Source organism: Psammomys obesus, unplaced genomic scaffold, assembly GCF_907164565.1.
Source record: "Psammomys obesus unplaced genomic scaffold, mPsaObe1.curated_primary_1811, whole genome shotgun sequence".
Classification (NCBI taxonomy): Eukaryota; Metazoa; Chordata; class Mammalia; order Rodentia; family Muridae; genus Psammomys; species Psammomys obesus.
This window is the reverse complement of record NW_026596234.1, coordinates 3,572,553-3,594,493: the sequence shown is the minus strand read 5'-3', so window position 1 is coordinate 3,594,493 and position 21,941 is coordinate 3,572,553. Positions and strand designations below refer to the sequence as shown.

Sequence of the window (21,941 nt, the reverse complement as noted above, 5' to 3'; positions counted from 1 at the left end):
CAAGGGGTCCTAAAAGATTTTCCAATTTTCTTTGAGGGCCGCAGGAATAAGCAGGCTGGTGGCAACAGTTCTGTTCTACAGACACAGCCCTTCTCAGGTGGGCCGCCACTGGGAGGCCTGGCCATCCTTCTTGCCTGTATCCATGTGTGGTTCGTTCCCTTTGACTCATAGGCTGATATCAGACACAATCACAGGCCTCTTCCCAGCATCAGCTGTGCTGGGAGAGAGGAACAGGGAGCAGGGAAGGGAGGCTGGAGAGAAGGCAGTACTTATGGGCACACATTCCTCTAGCAGAAGACCGGAGTTCGGTTCCTAGCACTCATGTCGGGCAGCTCGCAACTGCCTGTCACTCCATCACTCGGGCTTCCATGGGCTTCCACGGGCACCTGAACACATATGTGCACATACAATACACTTAGTAACACACGATAAAAAGAAATCTTTTTCAAAAAGTGAGAGGGACCTTTGGGGTCCCCGTGTAACTTTATACAGCACCCCACCAGCCTCCCTTCTCCCCTTATAGGAGATATTGCCAGCGGACAGTAGGCTCCAGCACACAGCTTTCTATTTTAGGCAGAACCGGTGACCACAGACCTGGTAGCCTGGGATACGAGCCATTTACATCATACCCCCAATGGCCTGAAGTCCAGGTGTCTCTGCTGGCTCCCTCTAGGCCTCATGCTGAGATCAAGGTAAGGAACACAAGGTGTGGGGCTGAGCTGTACCCCTCCCTTGGAGGCTCTGGGAGAGACACCACCTGCCTCTCCTAGTGGCTGTCATGATTCAGCTAATCTGAGCAAAACGGAGGCCCTGTTTTTCTTCTGGCTGTGGCTAGTTTCAAAGGCCACACACCGAGGCCACGCTCCCTTCAAGCCTGTGTTGGCAGCCAGCCACATCCTTCTCATCTCTCTTCCCTCTCTTGGCCTCAGATTTCTCTTCCATTTGGCTATTTGAGGTACCCCGTGGTGACACCGAGCCTGTGGGACCATCCAAATTGGCTACCGTCTTACAGTCATGTGGTCTTGACCCCGATTCCACCCATCACAAGGGTGACTGGTTTAATACTGATGAGAAATGCAGGAATTGGGAATTGTGTGGGGAGAGGTTTGCTGAATTCTCCCATTCACAGTGTGTAGACGTGAGCTAGAGCCGTCAATCTCATGGCCAGAGAATCCCACACTGAAACAAGCAGCCCCCCAGGGACAGGGCTCACACACCAACCAGCAGAGCATGTAGCGCCTAGCTCAGGGGCCTGCACAGGGAAAGCTGGCATACTTCTTTCCGTGTCTGGTCCATCCCATCCACCAACCTGTTCATTTTCTTCTGCCTGCTCTGCCCCTGTCTTCTGGCTGCATCTTGGCCACTCTGCAGCTTGATAATGCTTTAAGGAAATGAAAAGAGGCGTCCCATGCTGCTCTTGCTAGAGTTTATCTTGGGAGCTCTTGGGGTCCTGTCATCCCCCTACTGCCCCTCATTGCAGTACCGCAGCCCCCCACCCCACATCTTATCTGTTTCTAACCATTCACATTACCCAGCGCCATCACCCTGAGCTAGGCTACCATATTGTCAGAACCCTCTCATTCCCACCCCCTCTGCCAGACATACCACGTCCCTGTGGACACTCCTTGAGTAAGAGGACACAGGTTACCAATGAATGACAGATAGAGCTATCAACCCCGAATAGGTTAGCCTGTGAGCCTGGAACCCAGTGGGCTTTGGGCCCCTGATGCTTGGATGACAGAGCCACTCATTATCTTTTCTGTCACCTCAGGACCTGAAGTAGAGCCCGGCACACTCCTATTGCAGGACCAACCTTTCCCGTTCTGCCTTCAACCTGAAGGCCTCGCTCTTGTGCCCAGTGAGCATCAGCCCCTGCAGGCTGCTCATGAGCCACAGTGGGTGCTGATGAATGCGCCTAAGTGGAACTCTAAATGTGCAGAGTGACAGCAGGCATCGAGGCCAGCAACTGTTGGAGAGAACAGGTGGACAGGCGTGATTGCCAACACAGTTGGTGTGAGTGAGTTGATTCCTGGCAGTCTCCTCTTTATCACCACAGAACTTGGGATGTATTGCTAAAGTACCACCTATAAAATTGGTGTTGTGGAGTGTCTGTGCATCTATGTGTGTGTGTGTGTGTGTGTGTGTGTGTAATTATAGGCCCACTTGAAGCTGTGTGAGCTGGGGCTTGGTAGAACACTTTGCTGGTGTCTGTCATGGAGGGCTGGGTGTAAATCCCAGTCATGGTAAACAGTAGGCTGAGCTCCAGATTCCCCAAGCACATACATCTGGCAACCATAATAAAGCACACATACTGAAGAGGAAGGGGAAAGTGTGTGGGTGACAAAGACCATTCCTTAAACATGAACTGTGTGTGATGAGAGAGCGTTGTGGAATGAACACAACCACGTGACCAGAGCAAGGCCATAACAACTGGGTTATGCGTCTCCTTTGTGCTCCTTCATGGTCAGACCCCTGAAGCTCCTTCTGAAGGCCCCACCCTTCATCCCATGCTGGGTCAAGAGGACAGTCCTGAGGGGCTGTCCTGGTGCCGCCCAGAAGAGTCTTATTCATATACCGCCAGATCTCCTAGAGTAGCCAGGCTTCTCGGCCCTGCACATTCTGCTTCTGACATTGGCTTCCACACAGTTCCAGTGTCTGCACCCCGCCCACCATCTTGACAGTCATGCATCACAGATGTTCAGGTTCAAGTGGAGTAACTAAGGTCTGCAGATGACAACTGTACTGACTCCTCACATCCGAGTCTTTGGTGACAGGAGCCACCCCAGCCCCCGGCCACGGGATCCAGGCCTCTCACCATCCTTAGAGAATGAATCCTGATACCACCGAGCGATGCCACCTGCTTTCAACCTTCCTGTAGGTGGCAACACACAGGACTCAGTCTTTGCTCAGTCCCATGATGCCCACTTAGTTACTTTTCTCGCCACTCTGATCAAATACTTGACAGGGAGGAGGGCCTTCCTTTGCTCACGGGTTGATGGCCTACTTTCCACCATGGTAGGAGTGTGAGGGGAGCTGGGGCTCACCCTGAGGTGGCAGGAACTTGTGACAGGACTTATTAAGTATATGGACAGACAGATCAGGAGGCAAGAGCTACTGCTGGGGACCAATTATTTAAATACACGAGTCTACGGGGAAGGTTTCACATTCAAGCCATGACACCCACTAACCGACCTGTGTCTGGTCCATCTTACACCTATATGGCTACCTTTGGAGAGCAGAGCTTGTTCAGCTTAGTGCCTGTTCATATGATCTGGGGAGAGGAAAAAAAAAAACGAAACAGTCACAGAATGATGGCTCTTTGGCTGTGTGATGCCTCTGGACTTCATACCCAGTATGTGTTCTGCCCAACAGGTTCCTACATGTTCTCTCTCTCTCTCTCTCTCTGTGTATATCTCTGTGCCTGTGTGTATGTGTAAGGGCAGAGGTGGGATGCGGTAGAGTGTGTGTGTGTGGGGTGGGTGGCAAAGAGGACATTGTTGCGTCTCTTCACCCAGTGCCTGGCACGTGGCAGGTCCTACATGGACACCAGTCACATGGAGGCCAGGAATGTCAGTTCCTCCTAGGAGACTCCCTTTATGAGTTTGCTTAGTAAACACCGTGACTAAAGGCAACTTGAGGAGGGAAGGGTTTATTTCAGCTTACAGCTTACAGCCCATCGTGACGGAAGGAACCTGAGGTAGAACTGAAGCAGAGGCCGTGGAGGAAGGCTGCTCACTGGCTTGTTCCCCGTGGCTTACTCAGTTTGTTTTCTTATACACAAGGAATGCCTGGCTGGGGGGTGTTACAACCACAGTGGGTGAGGTCCTTCTCCAGCTGTCAGCAATCAAGGAGATGCCCCACAGGCCAGTCTGACTCAGACTCCAGCTTGCGTTGAGCTGACAAGACTCCAGTGAGCACCCTTCCTGTGAGAGTTGATCTTGACCTAGGAGGCAGCCTTCTGTGTGTGCCCAGAATGAGCTTCTGGGTGAAGTGGGAGCACCTAGCCAACGGAATGGGGTCCTGAACATTAGTTAAAAAGAGGGAGCAAGGACTGAGCACAAGGACTCATCTTTTCCCTGGGGACTGAGCATGAGCTCTCATCTCCTTCCTGGGGACTGAGCACGAGCACTCATTTCCTCCCTGGCTGCAGCTGCCATGTTCACTGGCTGCCTCAGGCTCTTGCCGGTGCAACCATCTTTCCACCAGGATGGACTGGACCCTTTGACTATGAGCCAAAATACACCCACTTACCCTTCCTTCGTTCCTTAAGTTACTTTTCTCAGGCATTTTGTCACAGTGGTGAAGCAAATAACTAATACATTTCTTGATCCTCCCCCATTCGGTATTCTGCCGGCTCCCTGTGTCTCCAGTGATGGCGTTGGCGCTCTGCTCTTCCATACAGGCTGGTCCAATCGTCCTGTGACTAGCGGCCAGTGGGACAGAGCCTGGTGCAGAGATAGTGTTTGATAGCTGTTTGTTGAGTGAGTATCTGTGGTATGAGCCAGAGATACGACAGAGTGGTGTTGTGGGCCAGTACCAGGAATGGGCTGGCAGCGGGAGGCAAGAGATTCTTGTGATCCCCATGAGGTGTGACACCTTCTGTAAGTCATAAGTTCTCATCAAACCTCAACTCTGCTGTTTCAGAAACCATAACTATCCCAACTCCAGGATGGCGTCTTGCCACCCAAGAAAGTGATACACCTTTGCTTAAAAGCTGTCGCTATTATTCTGCCACTTCATCCTCCCCTTTGCCCTTCCCCTTCTCTCACAGACAAGTCAGAGGCTTTCAGGGAATCTGAGAAACACGGAATGGTCTGTGTCAGGATGTGTTCAGGAGTCCAGTGCTGGAGCCAGGACTTGGGCTCCACTCATGGCCCAGGGTGAGCACTTACTGCTAGGTCCCTCGTTTTCCAGCTTTTCACAAAGGGAGCATCAGACTGCAGTGGACTTTGTGAGCTGTGGCATCAGAGATGCTGGGAACAGTAAACCTTCGTCGCCATCAGCATGCCGTAAGAGCTAAATGACCATCCGGTGGGACCTCCACTTCCAGGCTTCGGCATCAGGGTATTCACTCCTTTTACAAGATGTCCAGGAACTTGGCCCACGGTTCTTTATTCAGCTGTAGATTCTTTTCATCCCCCTAGGTCACTGAGCTCACAGGGCTGCTGTTTTAGGCCCTGGAGGCCATGAAGGGTAGGGAACAGGAGGTAATCAGGGCCACGGGTAACACTCAGTGTGTGTTCTTCATTGGGCTTTCTCTGTTCACCCCTCACCCCCATGCCTGGTCCTCTGCTTTTGTTGGCCGCTCTCACTTCAGGGAGTATCTGTGATTAACGAAAGATCACCGGCAGGCTCGTAGCTCCGCGAGGACTGTGCAGAGAATGGTCATGTAACACAAGCACACGATGGTGGCTAGGGTGCATTCTATCTGTGTTGTTGGGGTCCTCTCCTTCGCCCCGTTTGTCTGTTAGTCTACTCTCTTTCATCACTGTGTGACAGATGCCTCTGTCCCTGTCACCTATGTATGTCAGGGGCAGTAAAGGCAGCTGTGCTACCTCACTGAATACACACGAGGGTGTCCGTGAGTCATACCAAAGGCACAGTGCTGGTGAGGTGAGGCGTCCCCTTCCCCCATCCACATACCAGGGTCATACCACGTACTATGTAATGAAGGTACAGGCTTATCTGGGCCTCACAATCCTCCTCGTTCAGTTTCCTGAGCGCTGGTGTTACAGGTGTGTGCTTTCATTGATGGAGGCTTCAAAACACATGCAATTACTTAATTTTAGGTTACGTTTGTGCGTGTTTTGTCTGCACCTATGAAACTACCCCACAGCCCACGGATTTCAGAAGACGGTACATCGTATCTCTCTGGAGTTGCAGATGGTTGTGAGCCATTGTGTGGGTGCTGAGAACCAAACCCAGTCCTCTGTAAAAGCAGCTGCCATTGTCATTCTCCCCCTCCTCCTCGTCGTTCTCCTCCTCCTCCTTCTGCAATTCATTTGTTGTCTCCTCCTTCTTCTTTTTGCTCTGGCTTTGAACTCAGATATCAGCCTGCCTCTACCTCCCAAGTGCTGGGGTTAAAGGCTTGAGCTGCTATGTCCAGTTCTAAAGCCAGTGCCCTTAACCATCAAGCCACTCTCCATCTCTACACTCAAGGAGAGATATATGGGCATGTATGTCTGTTGGTGTGTGTGTATGTTATGATGGGAACCTTATATGCTGAGGCCTGAGTTGTCTTTCTTGGTCTTGTCATCTGCTGTCTTTCTTGGTCCATTTTCACTTCTGTCTTGGGGGAGGGTCTCTCATTTGAACCCAGAGCTCACTGACTTGACTAATCTATCTAGCCCGCTTGCTCAGGGGATCCCATCTCTTCCTCCTTTGTGTTGGGGTTACAGATTGGCCAACATGTGGGGAGCTGAGAATCAGAACTTTTGGTCCCCAAGATGGAACCTACTGAACTATTTCCCCAGCCCGAGGGGTTTGCTCTGGACACCACCGTGGGCAGTGCCTAAAGCAGAGAACTACAGGCAAAAAGGAACCAAGTTCAAAGCTGTGTCTGGCAAGCGTTGGGTGGGTGCAGTTTCTCTCGTGGCCAGCAGAGGGCAGAGCTGGCTGCTTTCTCATCCAGCTAATATCTAAAGAGGTGATTGACTCGTGGCTGATGTTTCCAAGTTTTGGGCGTTTTGTTCTTTGCACCTCTTCAGCTGGTCCCTGAGATCCAGGTAAAGACATGGCTTGAGAAGTTATTTTTAAGTATCTGAAGTTTGCTGGCTCCGTGTTTCCACAGTAAGGGCAAAGAGAAATTGCTGGTGTCCTGGGTATGTGTGTGTTGTACTTTGAACTAAGCGGGATGAAATTTTCTGGCCTCTTAGGTCACATGGAGCTGCAGCTCACACTTCCAGGTCAGAGATCGTGTGACCAGGGCACCCCCATAGGTATTTCTTTTCTTGTCTGGCTAATAGCATTGTTCCCTGGATGCTAGCTGCATGCCAGGTACTGGCAGTCAAACAAACGTGACAGAAATACTTCCCCACCCTGAGGGGTGGCTTGGACCGTCATTTCTCTAGGATGTCAAGATACTTAGTTCCTGGGAATATGAGCTGATGGGTACTTGTGTGAAGCAGATTCAGATCCAACTGACCATCTGTGTGCCCGCCTGGTGGCTGGCCTGTGAGTGACCATTGCTCACTGCAGCATCCAAGATGGCTCCAGGGATGGACCTGACTGAGGCAGAGAGGAAATGAAGAAAAGACAGAAGACACACAGATGACACCTGGGATCAGGTGATCTGGGCTCTAGGCTGCAGAAGCCATGGCTCCCTGGAAGCTCAGTGTGTTCATTACATACAGTTGAACAAATTGACAGGGTTACAACATATAGCTGGAGAAAAAGGCAGGATTTAGGGTATACAGCTCCATCGAGGAGGTGGGCTTAGCTAATCTTAGTAAGAGCAGGCCCTGGAGGGGAGCAGCTTTCAGCCTGCAAATGTGGGGTCCTGGAGGGTAGAGAAGGCTACAGTGAATATTTTCTGCACACCCTGCCAGCATCCACACTTGGACCAGAGGAAGGCTTGCCACTCTTCCAAGCCTCACTCCAGGGGAAGGCTTTTGCCATTTCTCTGTGGGTTTGAGGCTCTGAGATCATTGGCGTGGCCGTGTCAGCAGCACCCATTCACCCAGATTTCACTCATTCTGCTTCTCTTCCACTCCCTACAGACCACAGCATGGCCATGCATGCTGTCAGAGCGGAATAGGCCCTGTAGACGCCGTCGGGGTAGGACAAGTCACGTGAGCCAACACTGGGCCAGCACTCACAAGTGGACCTTGAGTCGCTTCCTGGGCCTGGGCCGGCAGAGAGGGTCTGTGTGTTCATGCTACAGATGCAGAAATGCAGGCCTGGAGAAGGGTCTCCCAGCCTTGAGAATGTTGGAGCAGAACATGACTGTCTTGCTGCGGTTTGCACCTTCCCCGATGCCCAGCCTGATGGAGCAAACGCCCTGTGCCACCCTGCCCCACCCTCTTCCGGTCCTCCTACTCACCTACTGTCAGTATTGAACTCCACAGTTCCCTTGATTCCCCTCCCCAGTCTACTTCCTCATCAGAGCATCAAATCTGGCTTCTCTGTCCCTCTCTCACCCTCATCTCATTTATCTCTGGCTAGCCTGCCCACTGCCTCTGACTCCTCCAGCCTGCAAGTTTGACGGCCTCCTAATCTACCTCCGTGCCCCTTCCCACCCAAGCAGTGCCTCCCCAACAGCACCCAAAGGAGACACACCTCTGCAGCTAGGGACCTTGCCCCACTCTCAGAACTAAGGGCCTAAGAAGACACAGGATGATCGAGCTGGGCCCTACAGAGCAGACACAGAACCCTGGATTGATCCCCACCTCTCTGCAGGGACAGCAGAACTCTGTGCTATCCCTCTCAAGACCTTTGCCCTGAATCTTTGCTACGTGTGGTTTTCTCATGCTTCTGTTCTCTGAGCATCACTTCTCACCATGCCCACCTCTCCTCCAGGGAGACCTCTTGACCCCATTGCTGGCTTGCTTGCTTGCTTGTGAATTAGCCATAGGGTACCCCCTAAACAAGGTGAGGTCTTGTTTGTTCACTATGCTTTTCTGGGAAATCAGCAGTTGGGGCACAAAGTAGATGCTCAGGAAATCTTGGATGGATGGGTGGACATTTCTACGAATCTGTACTCTCTGTAAGAATGCAGCTCACTTGGAAGACGTGGAAGGAAACTGGTCCTCCAGCAGGCTTTTTCTTATCTCTTCTGCATGCATGTGTGTGTCTGTATGTGTGTGGTGGTGTGTGTGTGTGTGTGGTGTAGTGTGTGTGTATGTGTAACTATTTTAAGCTGCCCAGGGCATTGGTCCTCAGGGTTGCCCTGAGTTGTGGGAACTAAGTTTTTAGTTTTTTAACACTGGCTACCATTGGGGTTCACTCAATGAGCATCATTTGATTTTGAGTGGGGCCAGGCAGATTGCCAGGTGAGAGCCTCAGTGGCAAAGGTGACACCCTGGCTTTCTTCACATACAAGCTCAGTCTGACACCTCTATACACAATTTAGGAAGAAAAAAGTTTACCAAAATAATTGGCATACTACAAAGCTCACCCATATAACGTATAGAGTTCTGTTGAGTTCTGTGGAGCTTAGTTGTACAGAATTGGGAAACTGTCTCCACAGGTCAATTTTAGATCATCCTGAGTATCTAGGATTACCTCACAGAAGCCATGCACCCATTTTCCATAACCCTGTGTTCTGCCCCCTACCCTGTCCTATGCACCCCCAAGGCTCTGCTCTTATTCTATGGCTACTCCTTTGCAGTGGGGTCAGAGGAGACCTAGCATTTCACAGCTGGCTTCTCTCCCGTGCAAGTGTCTCAGGGCCTTCCACAGTGGCTCCTATCTGCTCACTGTTTTGTTTGGAGACAGGATTTCACCGTGTAGCCCCAGGTGACTCCAAACTCACGCAGTTCCCGCCTCTCAGCCTCTGAAGGGTGGGGAGCCATCAAGTGATCATTGATGGGCGTCGGGGTAGTCTGTGCTTTTGGACTGTCATGAAGCGTGGTCTGCTCAGTCTGGAAGGGACTTCCAGTCCCTTTTGTTCAGGGAGTTTATGGAGGAAAGGAGATAGAAAGTGAGGTTTCCACACACACACCCTGGGCTACTGAGGCTAGGACTTCCTTGGAGGGGGATTTGCACAACACCCAGGAACCCAGCCAGGGTCTGAAGACTCTGAAGGTCAAGGCTCTCCTGCCTGGTGTGTGCCCAGAGAGCTTTTTATAACCTCTTTTACTTTGGAGCCTGTGTCATCACCTGCCCCAGAGGTAAAATCTAATTTCCCACCTCTGCTTCTCAAGTGTCCCCTGGCATTCTCCAGCCGAGGTGACACAGCATGGTCTCTGACCCTACTCTTACCCTTTATTGGACTTTCCTTTCCTAGTTTTTTCCCACTGTAGGGGAATGGCTTTCCCAGCCCACCTCCAAGTACCTGCCAGAAAAGTGAGAAGGGCCCATTAGCACCTTAGGGGAGGTGAAGGGGGCCTTAAGTCCCTGGCCTCTCAGCTTCCTTAAAGGCGCCTAAGGGAAACTCCGTGGAAGGCACCTGTACCCTCTCGGTGGGCTGAGGACCCCACGGAGGAGTAGAGGGGAAGAAAGTGGTGTCCCACGGGCTTTGGCCACGAACTTGGTACTGCTCCCTATCCATGGTGACGGGGTGGGGGCGGGGGGGGCGGAGATCACCAGCATTACCATCCCCAAGAGAAGGGCAGTGAAGCCAGAGCTGCCAGGAGTGCCTGGATCTGCCTGGAGAGTGCCTTCAAGGGAGGCACCGCCCTCGCCTCAGGGCTCCTCCTCTCCTGTGGGCGGGGGGAGGGGGAAGTTAGGGGTGGAGGTGGGAGGAAGGAGGGCACATGGGTGCTTTCTGTCTTAGAGCACCAGGTATGGTAGTGGGCGGATCATAACCCAAGACCCAGCCCCTGTGTTCCCTGGCAGTCCAGGTATTTGAGACCCCTCCCCATCACCACTCATTCTCACTCCCAGCTCCGTGACGTCATGCTCCTCGCGTGGCATGATGGGAGAATCCTAATGTTTTCCAACAGATGCTCCAAGAACAGCTTTCAGATTAAAGCAATTGCAAGAAGCAAAGATTCTCCTTTTTCCCTTTTTTTCGGGGGGGTGGGGGGTGGGGTGGGGGGAGGGAGCACCCCCAGACATTCCTGGACATCTCCCCCAGCCCCAAGCACGCCATAAACACTGACAAGAAAAAGTTTTTATTTCCTGGTTCAACTTTTTTTCTTTTTCTCCTGGAATATAAGCTGAAGAATGGGAATAAATACGAATAAATAACAAGGCGAGGCCGCGCACGCCGGGATGCGCCTGGCTGCAGCCGGCACGGCTTTTGTCTCCCCACCCTGAAGCCAGCCCCGGCGTCCTCCTCCGTTCCTTCCCTTTCCTGGTCCCTTTTGCTTTTCCTTTTAAAAAAGACGCCCCTTCCAGCCCCCTCGCCGGTGACCTTGGCCGCCTAGGATGCTCTGATTCCGCATCTCCTTCCAACTTGCCCCCGCGTCGCCTTTCCCATGGCCGCATCCGAGGACGGTAGCGGCTGCCTTGTGTCGCGGGGCCGCTCTCAGAGTGACCCCAGCTTCCTCAGCGACTCCTCAGCCACCTCCACGGACGCCGGGGAGAACCCAGGTACCGGGCCGGGCGGGGACGGCCGGGCGGGGTGGGGGAGACACGAGGCAGGTGGCATGGGGACCGTGTCCCCACGCGCCACAGCTCCCCCGCCTTCACCGAGGAGAACGGCGGCCCGGACTCAGGCGCCACCAGGGCCCGTGGTTCCTATCCCCATCACGCAGGGCTGGGGTGCCTCGGAGCCCTTTGTCCGGAGACAAACCGTTTTGCCGGTAGAGCTGGGCGCTTTGCAGTGTGCCCGGTTAGCCGGCAGCTGAGCATTGCCTTCGCAATAGGGGATGTCCTCGGGTGGGACCGACTGACCAGGAGAAGGGTCCACTGGTCACCTCGTCCCAGGATTGCTGCCTACTCTGTCCCCTGTCCAGGCCCTCCTAGGGTCCCGTGGTCCCCACGGACGGTCCTGTGGCCACCGCGCCCAGTGCTGTCACTGAGCACCAGGACTCTAGCCAGGCCTGGCACACCTGGGCACGCCCGCCTCCCAGGACAGGTGTGCTGGACCGAGCTGCTGTGGGGAAATGAAGGGTGTGCGCCCGGCAGAGCTGGGTTTCTTTCCGCTCTGTGGGCTTGTCCACTCCTCCACACTGAAGGCAACGTGGATTGTTTAGGTGATAAACAGGTCACAGAAGCGTCCATGCAGCTTGATTGATGACTTTCCTGGGACCAAGAAAGGCCTAATGAAGCAGGAGGGGGTGGGCTGTGTGCTCCCCGTCACCATGGAGACGCAGGAAGCAAAGTGATCATTAAAACCTTTCTCCACCAGAAGGCAATTTTCACTTCTGGGGAGAAGTCAGAGCTTCTGAAATGGATCTTTCAAAAAAAAAAAAAAAAAAAAAAAAAAATTCAAAGCTGGTGTGTGGTGTTGGATGGAGGGGCTCTGTTCTGTGTCTTTATGAGGTGTAATCCCTCATAGCTGCTGTTTGATAACACCCACCGTCCCTTGCCTTCCTTTGTAGACTTTTCTCTAAATGCAAGGACCCCTGAACGGGGGACTTAATGGTGTTAAATGATTGTTAAATGGTGGCATTAAAGTTGAGATAATCCCAGGGGCTGGCTTTGTGAGGAGGCATTCCATAAGAGCTATTGGAACTGCCCAGAAAATCTCCCCCTTTAAAAAGTAGCTCTTCGGGTACCAGGAGCTGGTATGGAAATTTTAAACCATGAGCCCACCAAGTCTCCTAAGATGTCTTTGTTAGGACTGTGACACAACATAAGTAGTCACACTTGCTCATACCCATGTCCCAGGAGAGGGAGTCCCTGAATCTGCCCGTCTAGGAGGGCAAGTTGATTCCCACGGAGTTTCCCCAGGCGGGCGGACCACAGTGAGCACACCCTTAAGTCACTGATGATGTCTTCCCTCAGTCATCTGAAACACGCATGGTGGATGGCTTTCCAAGCTCTCAGAGATACTATGAGAGATGAATGGCCCCTTACCAGAGAATCCCTCCCACTCTTTTTGTCTCCCCGGCAGTTAAAAAGAGGCAAAGTTGGAAGGGAAATTATGGAGGACTTAGCTTTTTGGCTGTCTGCAAGCTGATGCATCTGTGGGCGGCAGGGGTGGGCTTGACGGGTGGGTTGCTGCCTGTCCAAGAGGGAGACAGGAGGAGGGCTCTGGTGCCCAGGATGGAGTTAGGCCACAGAAGGACATGTGCCAGAGCCGTCGGCTGGTTAGAATGGTCAAGACGGAACCAAGTGAGCAGCTGCGGGGAGCGAGCAGTCTGAAGTGCGTGTAAATTCCATGAGTGGTAGGGCCATTGATGGCACTGAGCATCCACACTGGAGCTCTGGCCAAACAATCAGACTCTCCGGGGTGAGAGACACCCACAAGCCTGAAACTGGAAGAGTGGGGTGTGGAAGGTGCTTGCATATCCCTGTTGGTGGGAGACTGCCTGAGCGTCTGGGCAGGGCATTTAGAATTACTTTTTCTTACGTGTCTTGATAGGGCCTGCCACCCATCCACCCTGGTGTGATCACCCGTACTGCGTGGGACTTGGGGCTTCCGGTTGGTCTGATATTCTAGTCACTGCTTTCCACAGCCCTTCATCTGACCCTCCATGTCTGGTCTCTTCCCCCTGTCCACCTGCTGCTCTAACTGAGGGCTCCACTGAGCACAGCTACTAGCTACCCAGCGGCCAGGTTCAAGCACACAGAACTGCCTGCCACCAACCGCATTCTCTATTTTTGTAAAACAGTCCTAAATTGCTTTTGCCCTCCCCCAAGGCATTTTTAATTCAACAACATTCTCTTGGTTAAAACTCAAAAGCATCCTTGGAAAAGCAAACTCAAGGGTGCTTTGGAGCCTCTTTCTCTCCATGAGTGTCCTCCTGTAGGTCCCTCTGCTCTGAGCTTCTGTCTTCTTCTGTCTTCTCTCCCTGTTACAGGTCTATGTGGGTGGAATATAGCCACTGGGGTGTGCCACGTGGGGAAGCCTTAAGTGTCTGATCTAATTGCTTTGGCCGTGGGACACTTACATGCCTGTGTCTGTCTCTGTTGAGGGAACTCTTGCTCTGGGAAACACAAATGAATGTCTAGTCCTTCTCCCCTTACAGAGAAAGAGGACCCATGACAAACCCACATACAGTCCTACCAAAGTCGAACCTGGAGAAACCCGTGAGTTTATTGGGCTTCCTTACAGAATGTGGGTGAGTGAGTGGCTCCCTACAGGAATGTGGGAGACTTCAAAGCTGGTACACTATCTGAAGGCTGAAGCCTAACCTGGTAGTGTGAGTGGAGTTCCTTGCCTGCCTTCCATGGTCTCATATAATCGAGCCCTGCCCAGGAGCACAAAACCACAAGAATCTAGGGCAGAATTATATGTGATTAGCAGGGAGGTGAAGGGAGAAGGGGCTGGGATCTCAGGTGGGGGTTCGGTAGTCCTTTCACCCCTCCTTCTGTAAGGGAACCTCCACAGTCAACACGCCTGACCTCAGGGGTCTTTTGCAGGCAGTCCCAGCACGCAGGGTGGAGATGACAGCGGCTATACTTGGAGGACGGCATTTTCCGGTAGCCTCCTTCCTTTGAGCAGTCATGCAGTGGCAGTCTAGGGTGTGTGCTCTTCAGTGCTGTGTCCAGTGTCTGCCCGTCTTGAGCAACACAGTAGTGGTGATAGCCTGAACACAGGCTATGTGCTCATATGATGGGCGGGTGCCGGCTCCGGGGATGTCTGGGTCACAGGCATCCACATTTGTTATCTTAATGACATTGCACCTCCCGCTCGCTATGCCAATTTACACTTCTTACAGGAGCTGCTGCTTGCACAGACTGTGACAGTACCCAGTGGCCCAAATCTTGCCAAGACCCCAGGTCCCTCGGTCACGATTGCATTTTCCTTCGCACAAAGGGTGACGAAGGGGATCTTGTGGTAACTTGCGGTTCCTCGATTGCACTGGGCACGTCTGTGTGGCATCCTTGTGCATAGAGTTTCTCAACTTGCCCATCTCCAGTGTGGACCGGACTGCAGGGCTGAAGTTATTTCCTCTAAGTTGGTCCTCCTGTGTGTCAATGCCTCAGCTCCTTTCATGGCTCCATGTGCACCTTGGAGGGTCCTCTTTATAAATTGTACTCTGCACCCAAAGCGCGGTGAAGTTTTCTTCCAGGGAAACCTGCAACAAGTCATGACGTGTTTCCACATGCTTCTCTTTCTCCCGAGGAGCTCAGAGTTCCCTGGGGAGTGAGGGGGATTTGGCTTTCTCTCCTGGGCTGTCAGGTGCCTGGCCAGTCTCTGCTCTATCTTGTCTTGACATTTCCCTCTGTGGCCTTCTCCATATGGAGTCTTTCCTCCTCCTGGTGTGTTTGCCTTTCTTTGTGTGGCTCTCTGTCTCTCCTTCCTCCTCTCTTAGCTTATGTCCTTGGGCTCCAGATCTCAGGACTGCACATCAGCCAACAGCCACTTTTTGTGCTTTTTGAAGGGTTTCCACAGGGCCTCAGATGGACTTCCATCCAGGTTTCGCCTTGGAGGGGCCATTGTAAAACTAGGCAGGACCTCTGACCTGGTCCTTTCAGCTCAGTGATCATGTCATTGTTGGTCACAATCTCTCTATGTGGCAGGGCCATCCTGTACATTATAGGGTACTGAGTGACTCCCTGACCCTTATCCTTATCAACTGGTGTGGGTGGTTTGTGAGGGGCCAGGAGGAGCCTACAGACAGCTGCTTTCTCAGGGATCAGTTACCTTTGCCTTGTGGTTCAGAGAAGAAGGAAGACATTAGGTGTCTCTCTCCTCCAGAGCTTCAGACAGGTGTAGTGACTCGCCCCTGTAGACTTTGGGCTGTGGTGCCTGCTTTCTCCATGGCCCCTTCCTCCTACAGCTCAGCAGAAGCTCCAGCTGGCTGTAGTGTTCTACCTGCCACACTTCTGTCATGGGACTGCGGGTCTTGACATCTTCTCCCACGGCTCGGCTCTGTGTCCAGCTGCCTCTGGCCTCCTGGAACTCACTTGCTGCATGGCTTCCTACTCCAGGCCTAGTCTCCCTCCCCACCCCTGGGACAGCCTCAACCTTGGCTTTCATCTTCTCTTCTCACTCTCATTTACTCTGTGGAGGAGCAAGTCCTGTGACATGCCTGTTGGTTTTGGGCGCTCCCTTATCCCACCCCCGACCGTCAGTGGGGTCCTCTACCTGGAGGTAGTGCAGGGCACAGAGCACTGCAGCCTTCCTGGATTATGGCTCTTTCTATTTACATTCCTCAAGTGTTCTCTTCCTCCGGAGTCCCCGAGTTCTGTGGAATCTCCCTCTGGCCCCTTGCAGAGCGTCTAGATGTTTTAATTAGCAACAGAACTATGCAGTAATTACTTTGTCAGTTTCTTTAGGGTTATTAAAAATAAAAACTACACGCTTTACAAAAACAGAGTTTAAAAACTTGCAGTGTTTTCTGCTGATTATGGAGGTGTGGTTGAACGCTATTGAACACGTCTGCGATCCCTGTTCCCTGTCTGCCACACAGAAGCCAATGGCCACGAGCAGTACTGCAGGTACTGGTCGTGGCTGATCAGTACTAGCATGTTAGATGCCGATATGTCAGAGCGTGGCTCCCTTCCTGTCTAATACCTTCTTGATCACATAGCCCTGTCTTCCTCCTTTGATTGCTATCCATTTGATGGACATCTTGTGGTCTGACCATCACTGTAGCCCCTAGCTACAGGTGGCATCTTCAATGCAAATGAAACACAGTAAGTTAAAATGACAATTGCATTTCCCCACATGCGTCACCCACTTTTCAAGTGTTTGGTCTCCAGGTTGGAAACTGCGGATCTAGAATGTTCTAGTGTTTGCTGAACAGTGGTACTCTGGCCTGGAGGCTCTCTAAAGGAAGGGCCTATGTATTTTTTCTCTCTGGACTCCCCAGGGTTGATTGGCAGATGACCAGTGTGCTTTGGTGGTCTTAATCGGTCATGCTGAAGGGCTTCTTACCCCTCTTTGGTCTTCCATTAAAGCCAACCTGGGCAACTTAGACATTGTCTTACAATTAAAATTAAAAATTGAAAGGCTGGAGAAACAACTCAGTGGGAGAATGCCTGTCAAGTATGCCTAGGGCCTCAGGTTCTGCCCTCAGCACTGAAGAGAAGGTGTAATGGTGACTTACTATCCTACATCTAGGATTGGAGAATTCTGCTAGTCCACAGGGAGGACATTTGGGGACATAGCTATTAGGCTTCCCCACATCCCATCATCTCCTGGAATGATCCCATCTGCCACTAACGAGTCCAGGGAAGCTGTGAGCAAGTGAGGAGGAAGGTGGGAGTCTGGGATGGACAATGTGTGGTCCACACCAGGCACCCTGGTGCCTGGCTCTGTCAGGGTGTTGGGGACACTGTCCTTCAGCGTCAAGGGCTTATCTCAGTTAATGATGACAAGATGGTTGAGGAGGACCAGATTCCCTTCTGGATTCTGGTTCTCCATATGTCAAAGCCACATAATGCATAGACAGAGGACCCCAGACATTGACTCCAAAGGCCTTGCCCCCACCGCTCTGCCTTTACTGGGCCATCCACCTGCCCCTGCTCCCCACTGCGGGAACTTTACTTGCTTTCTTCTGCATCCCAGCTTATGGCCAGGACCCCCCTCAAGTCTCCGCCTTATCTTCTGTCCCAACAGCCATGGGCCGGCGTACTGGTCATCTGTGAGTGGGATCCGACGTGTCCTTGCTGGCTGTTTTGCTGTGATGAGCTTGTTTTCTTTGCAAGTGTACTGTGACACTTCTGGGGAAGGGACTGCTAGGAGATGCAAGGAAGGTGTCCGTGCAGGCTGAAGCCTTAAGCCTGGAAGAAGGTGAGCATGTGCAGGCTGGGATGCCCTGGGGTCATTCCTCCTGCCCCTGGGTGCAGAGGTGGAAATGCCACAAGAATAAAGGAAGCTTGCTTCTAACCAAGTGTGTGAGAGAATTTCAGGCCCATTATTCTTGACATTGAAAAGATTCTCATCCCATACCCTACAACTCATTTCATCCAATGTCCCAACTGCAGTGTCTACAGCGCTCCGGAGTCAGGAAGGAAGCTTGTTTCAGAGGTGCCACCAGTGAGGCTGTGGCTCAGTAGACAGCCTGTCTCAAGAGCTGTCTCTGTAAATCCAGATGTTTACGGAAGATGTGATTTTTAATATTAGCAAATTAACAAGTTAAGACTTGCCGTGACATGGTGGCTTTAATAAATCAGATCAGGGGCTATCCTGAGACAGGAGGATGGCTCTGTGACATTTAAAAAAATGATTTATTTACTTATATTTTATATACATTAGTGTAAAGATGTCAGATCTGTGAAGTTACAGACAGTTGTGAGCTGCCATGTGGGTGCCGTGAATTGAACCTGAGTCCTTTGGAAGAGCAGACAGTGCTCTTTAGCACTGAGCCATTTCTTCAGCCCATCGTAATGTGTCCTGGCTACAAGATGACTTACCTCCAGACACCAATGCACTTTCTGGGTAGATGAAGGGGTCAGTGAAAGGAATAAGCTGTCAAATGCTGGGCATGACTTGGCTTTCTTTGGAGCCCTGCAGGTTACATCCATTCTTGTACACCATCTTGGCCAGAAAGGGTATTGAATGGACGCTCCCAGATGAAAAGGATGCTGGGAAGTGTAGTTTTTGTTTGTTTCGAGTTCAGTGGTAGAATGATATGGTGGTGCTCACAACAGGATCAGATGTAGGGTTGAGGGTGTGGTAGAGCACATGCCTAGCACTTATGAGAGCCTAGGTTTGATTCTCAGCACTGCAAAGAAAAAAAGAAACAAACAGGTACATAGTCAGTGGGACTGACTGTGGGGCATTTAACTACTCAGCTAAGGTCTAAGTCCCCGTCACCTCAAATTAAAAACAAGACACCATTCTTACATTTTATGTTTATTTCTAAGCTTGGACCAGGCTGTATGAACGAGGCCTATGCACATCTAAATTTCATTTAGTGGTATTTATCCAGGGTACAAGACAGAGGAGGTCATTATCTGGCAGAGTCCTGTCTAAGTGACCAGTGGCGGAAGGAAAATGAGCTTGCTGTCATTTCTGGGGGCACGAGGGACAACCGAACTCCCTTCGTTTGTGCCTCGGAGAGTCAGGGGCTAACCCACCTGTGGCCACATACACAGTCAGGCACTATGTGGCAACCTCGGGCGGTGATCACTTACATAGGTGACGTGGTCTCAGAAGACTGTGTTCCTGAGGACACTGAAGTCCTGTTATATAAATATTTGCTGAAAAAGCTGTCCTGTCATTCCTTAGAATGTGATCTCCCTTTGGAAAACAAGGGGGGGGACTGGCTTGAGGAAGTTGTATAAAGAATCTGAATCCACGAGCTTGATGCCCCATCCACCTTGTCTGCTCCATTGAATCTCTCTCTCTCTCTCTCTCTCTCTCTGTGTGTGTGTGTGTGTGTGTGTGTGTCTGTGTGTGTGTTGAGCGGATGTGTGTGGTTGTGTAGGTCAGAGGTCAACCAGATGTCCTTCCTCAGAAGGCATCCACCTTGATTTTGTTTTGTTTTTAAGAAATAAGGCCTGTTACCTACCTGGAGCTCAATGAATAGTCTTGTTGGCTAATAAGTACCAGGGGTCTTCCTGTCTGCCCCTCCCCAGTGCTGGGGTTAAGTGTGCACTCCACGCCTGGTTCTGGGGATGGAACACAGGTCCTTGCACTCATAAGATAAGCGCTTCACCTATGACGCTGTCTGCCAGGGCCTGCTCCTCACCGGGAAGCCAGCCCCTTCAGATGGAGTGCCAGCACAGAGGCACACCCATCTGCCGTCCTTTAAGCACAAGGGTGCCTGCCCTTTTCCATTCCCCACTTCATTTAACTAGAATGGCCACCGGGACAGGATTTTTATCCACTGGAAGTCAGGCGGTTGACAGCAGAGAATCAGTCATCCTTGTACAGAGTTGTAGAAGGTCCCAGCTTCGATGGCTGTGGCTTAAGTTCTTGCTTGTTAACACACAGTGTTTGGGTATGTAGCCTGGCAACCCTCCACCTAATGGGCACATCAGTTGACGCTGACCGTGGTGAGTTCCCAGATGCATAATGACTCTCCTAAGAAATGGAGAGAGAGAGTAGAAGCCGAATCTTTACCCCTGGAGAAATACACTTTTTGCATTATTATGCAAGTGTTTTGAACAGGACACTTTTCAAAAGTTGTCCAAACACCTGCCTATCTCACTACTTTTACTAATGAACCATGTTGCTGTTATTACTATGAATTATTATTATCATTATTTCATTTCTTGTGTTCTTTTTTGAACGTTTGTATCCACGAGCAGATTTAAAAACTTCTGGAGGATGAAAGTCGGAAGAGAGGCCAGGAATGTCTTCTTGCTTCTCTTTGGAGGGGAGCTCCAGCTTCCGAGGTGCTGATGCTGGGGTTAATGCATTCCTCAGACTACGTGAGCTGCTGGCCTTCCCTCGGGTCTTCCTGGTGTGCTTGCAGCCTCAGGACTGCTCCGAGGCTCTGCCTGCACTGCCCACAGCGTTTATTCTTCGCTTATGTTCCCTGTGTGGACAGGGATTGTGGCTTCTCTGTAGAGAGGGCTCCTACCCGGATCTGTAGTTTCTGCACCTGTGCATTCAATCAAATGCTAGCTCAGAAGCACCAGAGACAGGTCATCCATCCTGACCATGTGTAACTTTTCCCTTCCCGCTGTTTTGGATGGAACCCAGGGTCTCTGGCAAACACTCCGCAGACAGCGATAGCCTCAGCTTTTACAGACTGTGTGTGCTGTGCATGTTTGTGTGTGGAGGCCAGAGGTCAGCATGGGATGCCTTTCTGAACGGCTTCCCTCCATATCTTTTTGAGAAGGGTTAGTCACCGAGCCCAGCACTTACGGGTTGTTTGTCTGGTGAGATGCACTAAGGCTATCAATGCAGACAGCCCCTTTATGTGGGTGGATCTGAACCCAGGTCCTTACACTTGCTCAGCAGGCACAGTACTTAGGGAGCCATCTTTTATGTACTGTGATGTGATGTGACATATGGGAGGGTATGTTTGTGGGTATGTGTGCGGGTATAAGTGTGTGTGCACATCTGTGGAGGTCAGAGGAAAGCTCCTTGGTGTTGGCTCTCCTACCTTGTGGGACACTGAGCTCCAACTCAGGTGGTCAGGGTGTGTCCTCATTCCCTGGTCCATCTTCCTGGCCCCCGCACAAACTTTTAAAATTCTCACTATTCTCTCAGAAACATGACTCAGCAACAATTAACATAGCATTTCCAGTGTATTTAGCATCATACGTCCTCTAGGGATAACTTAAAGGACCCAGGAAGACAGATGGGCTCAAGGACAGACCAACACCGTTTGATGTCAGGCATTTAAACACTGCTGGGTTGTGGTTCTAGATCAATGCCTATAGGATACCCAGGGAGGACTGGATAGTTTTAAAATCAGATGTATTTTAATAAAAAAGGGAGACAGGCTTAAAATATTACTAGTGTCATAGTGGCAGATAATTGCAATATAGAAAGATTCTGAAGGTCTTGCCTGGGAGACACAGGTGATGAGGCGCTGGCATGACGCAGACGTTGTCATCAGTTATCACACTGGTCCACGGTCCTTTGATGGTTGCTTCTCTGTGAGCTGATATTTATACACTGGAATATGCGTGGAGAGTAGGGTGATACGAAGAGGGCTGCACAGCCCTGGGCTTCTCTGTCTGTCTGGAGTGTTCACAGGCCAAATAATGAGCTACGTATGTGGTGCGTGCTAGACACTCTAGTCTGCCCTCTTTGGGATTGTGTCTGTCGTTCTCTGCAGCGATTCAGGCTTACAGATGTACCTCGTGGTCCAGTGGCCTGCAGCAGCACACTTCCAGTCCTGGGGCGTCTGCAAGCTGCTTGGCTGGGGGATCTTGGTTGGGTTCAGCTGTGGCTGTTCTCCATGTGTCTCTTACACATCTCAGGCCTGTGGTCCAGCCCAGCTATGTCTGTCTTGGGAAGGGGTAGAAATCAGGTGGGGCCTTTCAGGGTCAATGATAGCATTTGTTCCTTTAGGTTGTATTGGAGCCAACACACAGGCCAGCTTCAGGCCAAGAGAGGATTGTCTACTGTACTCCTTTGATGATCATAGGATTTGCTGTTTAGTCTGGCCAGTGCTGCCAGCAGGCCTCCAACAAGCCCCCATTGTGCCAACCTGCCTCCCTGAGTCAGGTTCATCTGGGGGTCTCCCGCCATCTCTGATTGGGAGCAGCTTGATGTGAGGCGGTCAGCTGACCATGCCCTGAGGACATGGGTAGGAACATGGACTCTGGGGTCAGAACGTCTGGTCACAGTGTGCTCACAGTGTGATGAC

At 51.5% G+C, this 21,941-nt stretch overlaps 1 protein-coding gene across 2 annotated transcripts in view; it reads left to right on the top strand.

The window, feature by feature from the left end:
* Phactr3 (phosphatase and actin regulator 3) overlaps positions 1-21,941 on the top strand; it is a 210,951-nt gene that overhangs the window by 10,551 nt on the left and 178,459 nt on the right. Inside the window, exon 1 of one of the 2 annotated variants that reach the window (XM_055596274.1) lies at positions 10,694-11,196. The exons of the other annotated variant lie outside the window; for it this stretch is intronic. Within the exon in view, the coding sequence (XP_055452249.1) occupies positions 11,082-11,196 (115 nt within the window). The 5' untranslated portion in view covers positions 10,694-11,081. Of the gene's footprint in view, positions 1-10,693; positions 11,197-21,941 lie in introns of those variants that run through there. 2 annotated transcript variants of the gene reach the window in all.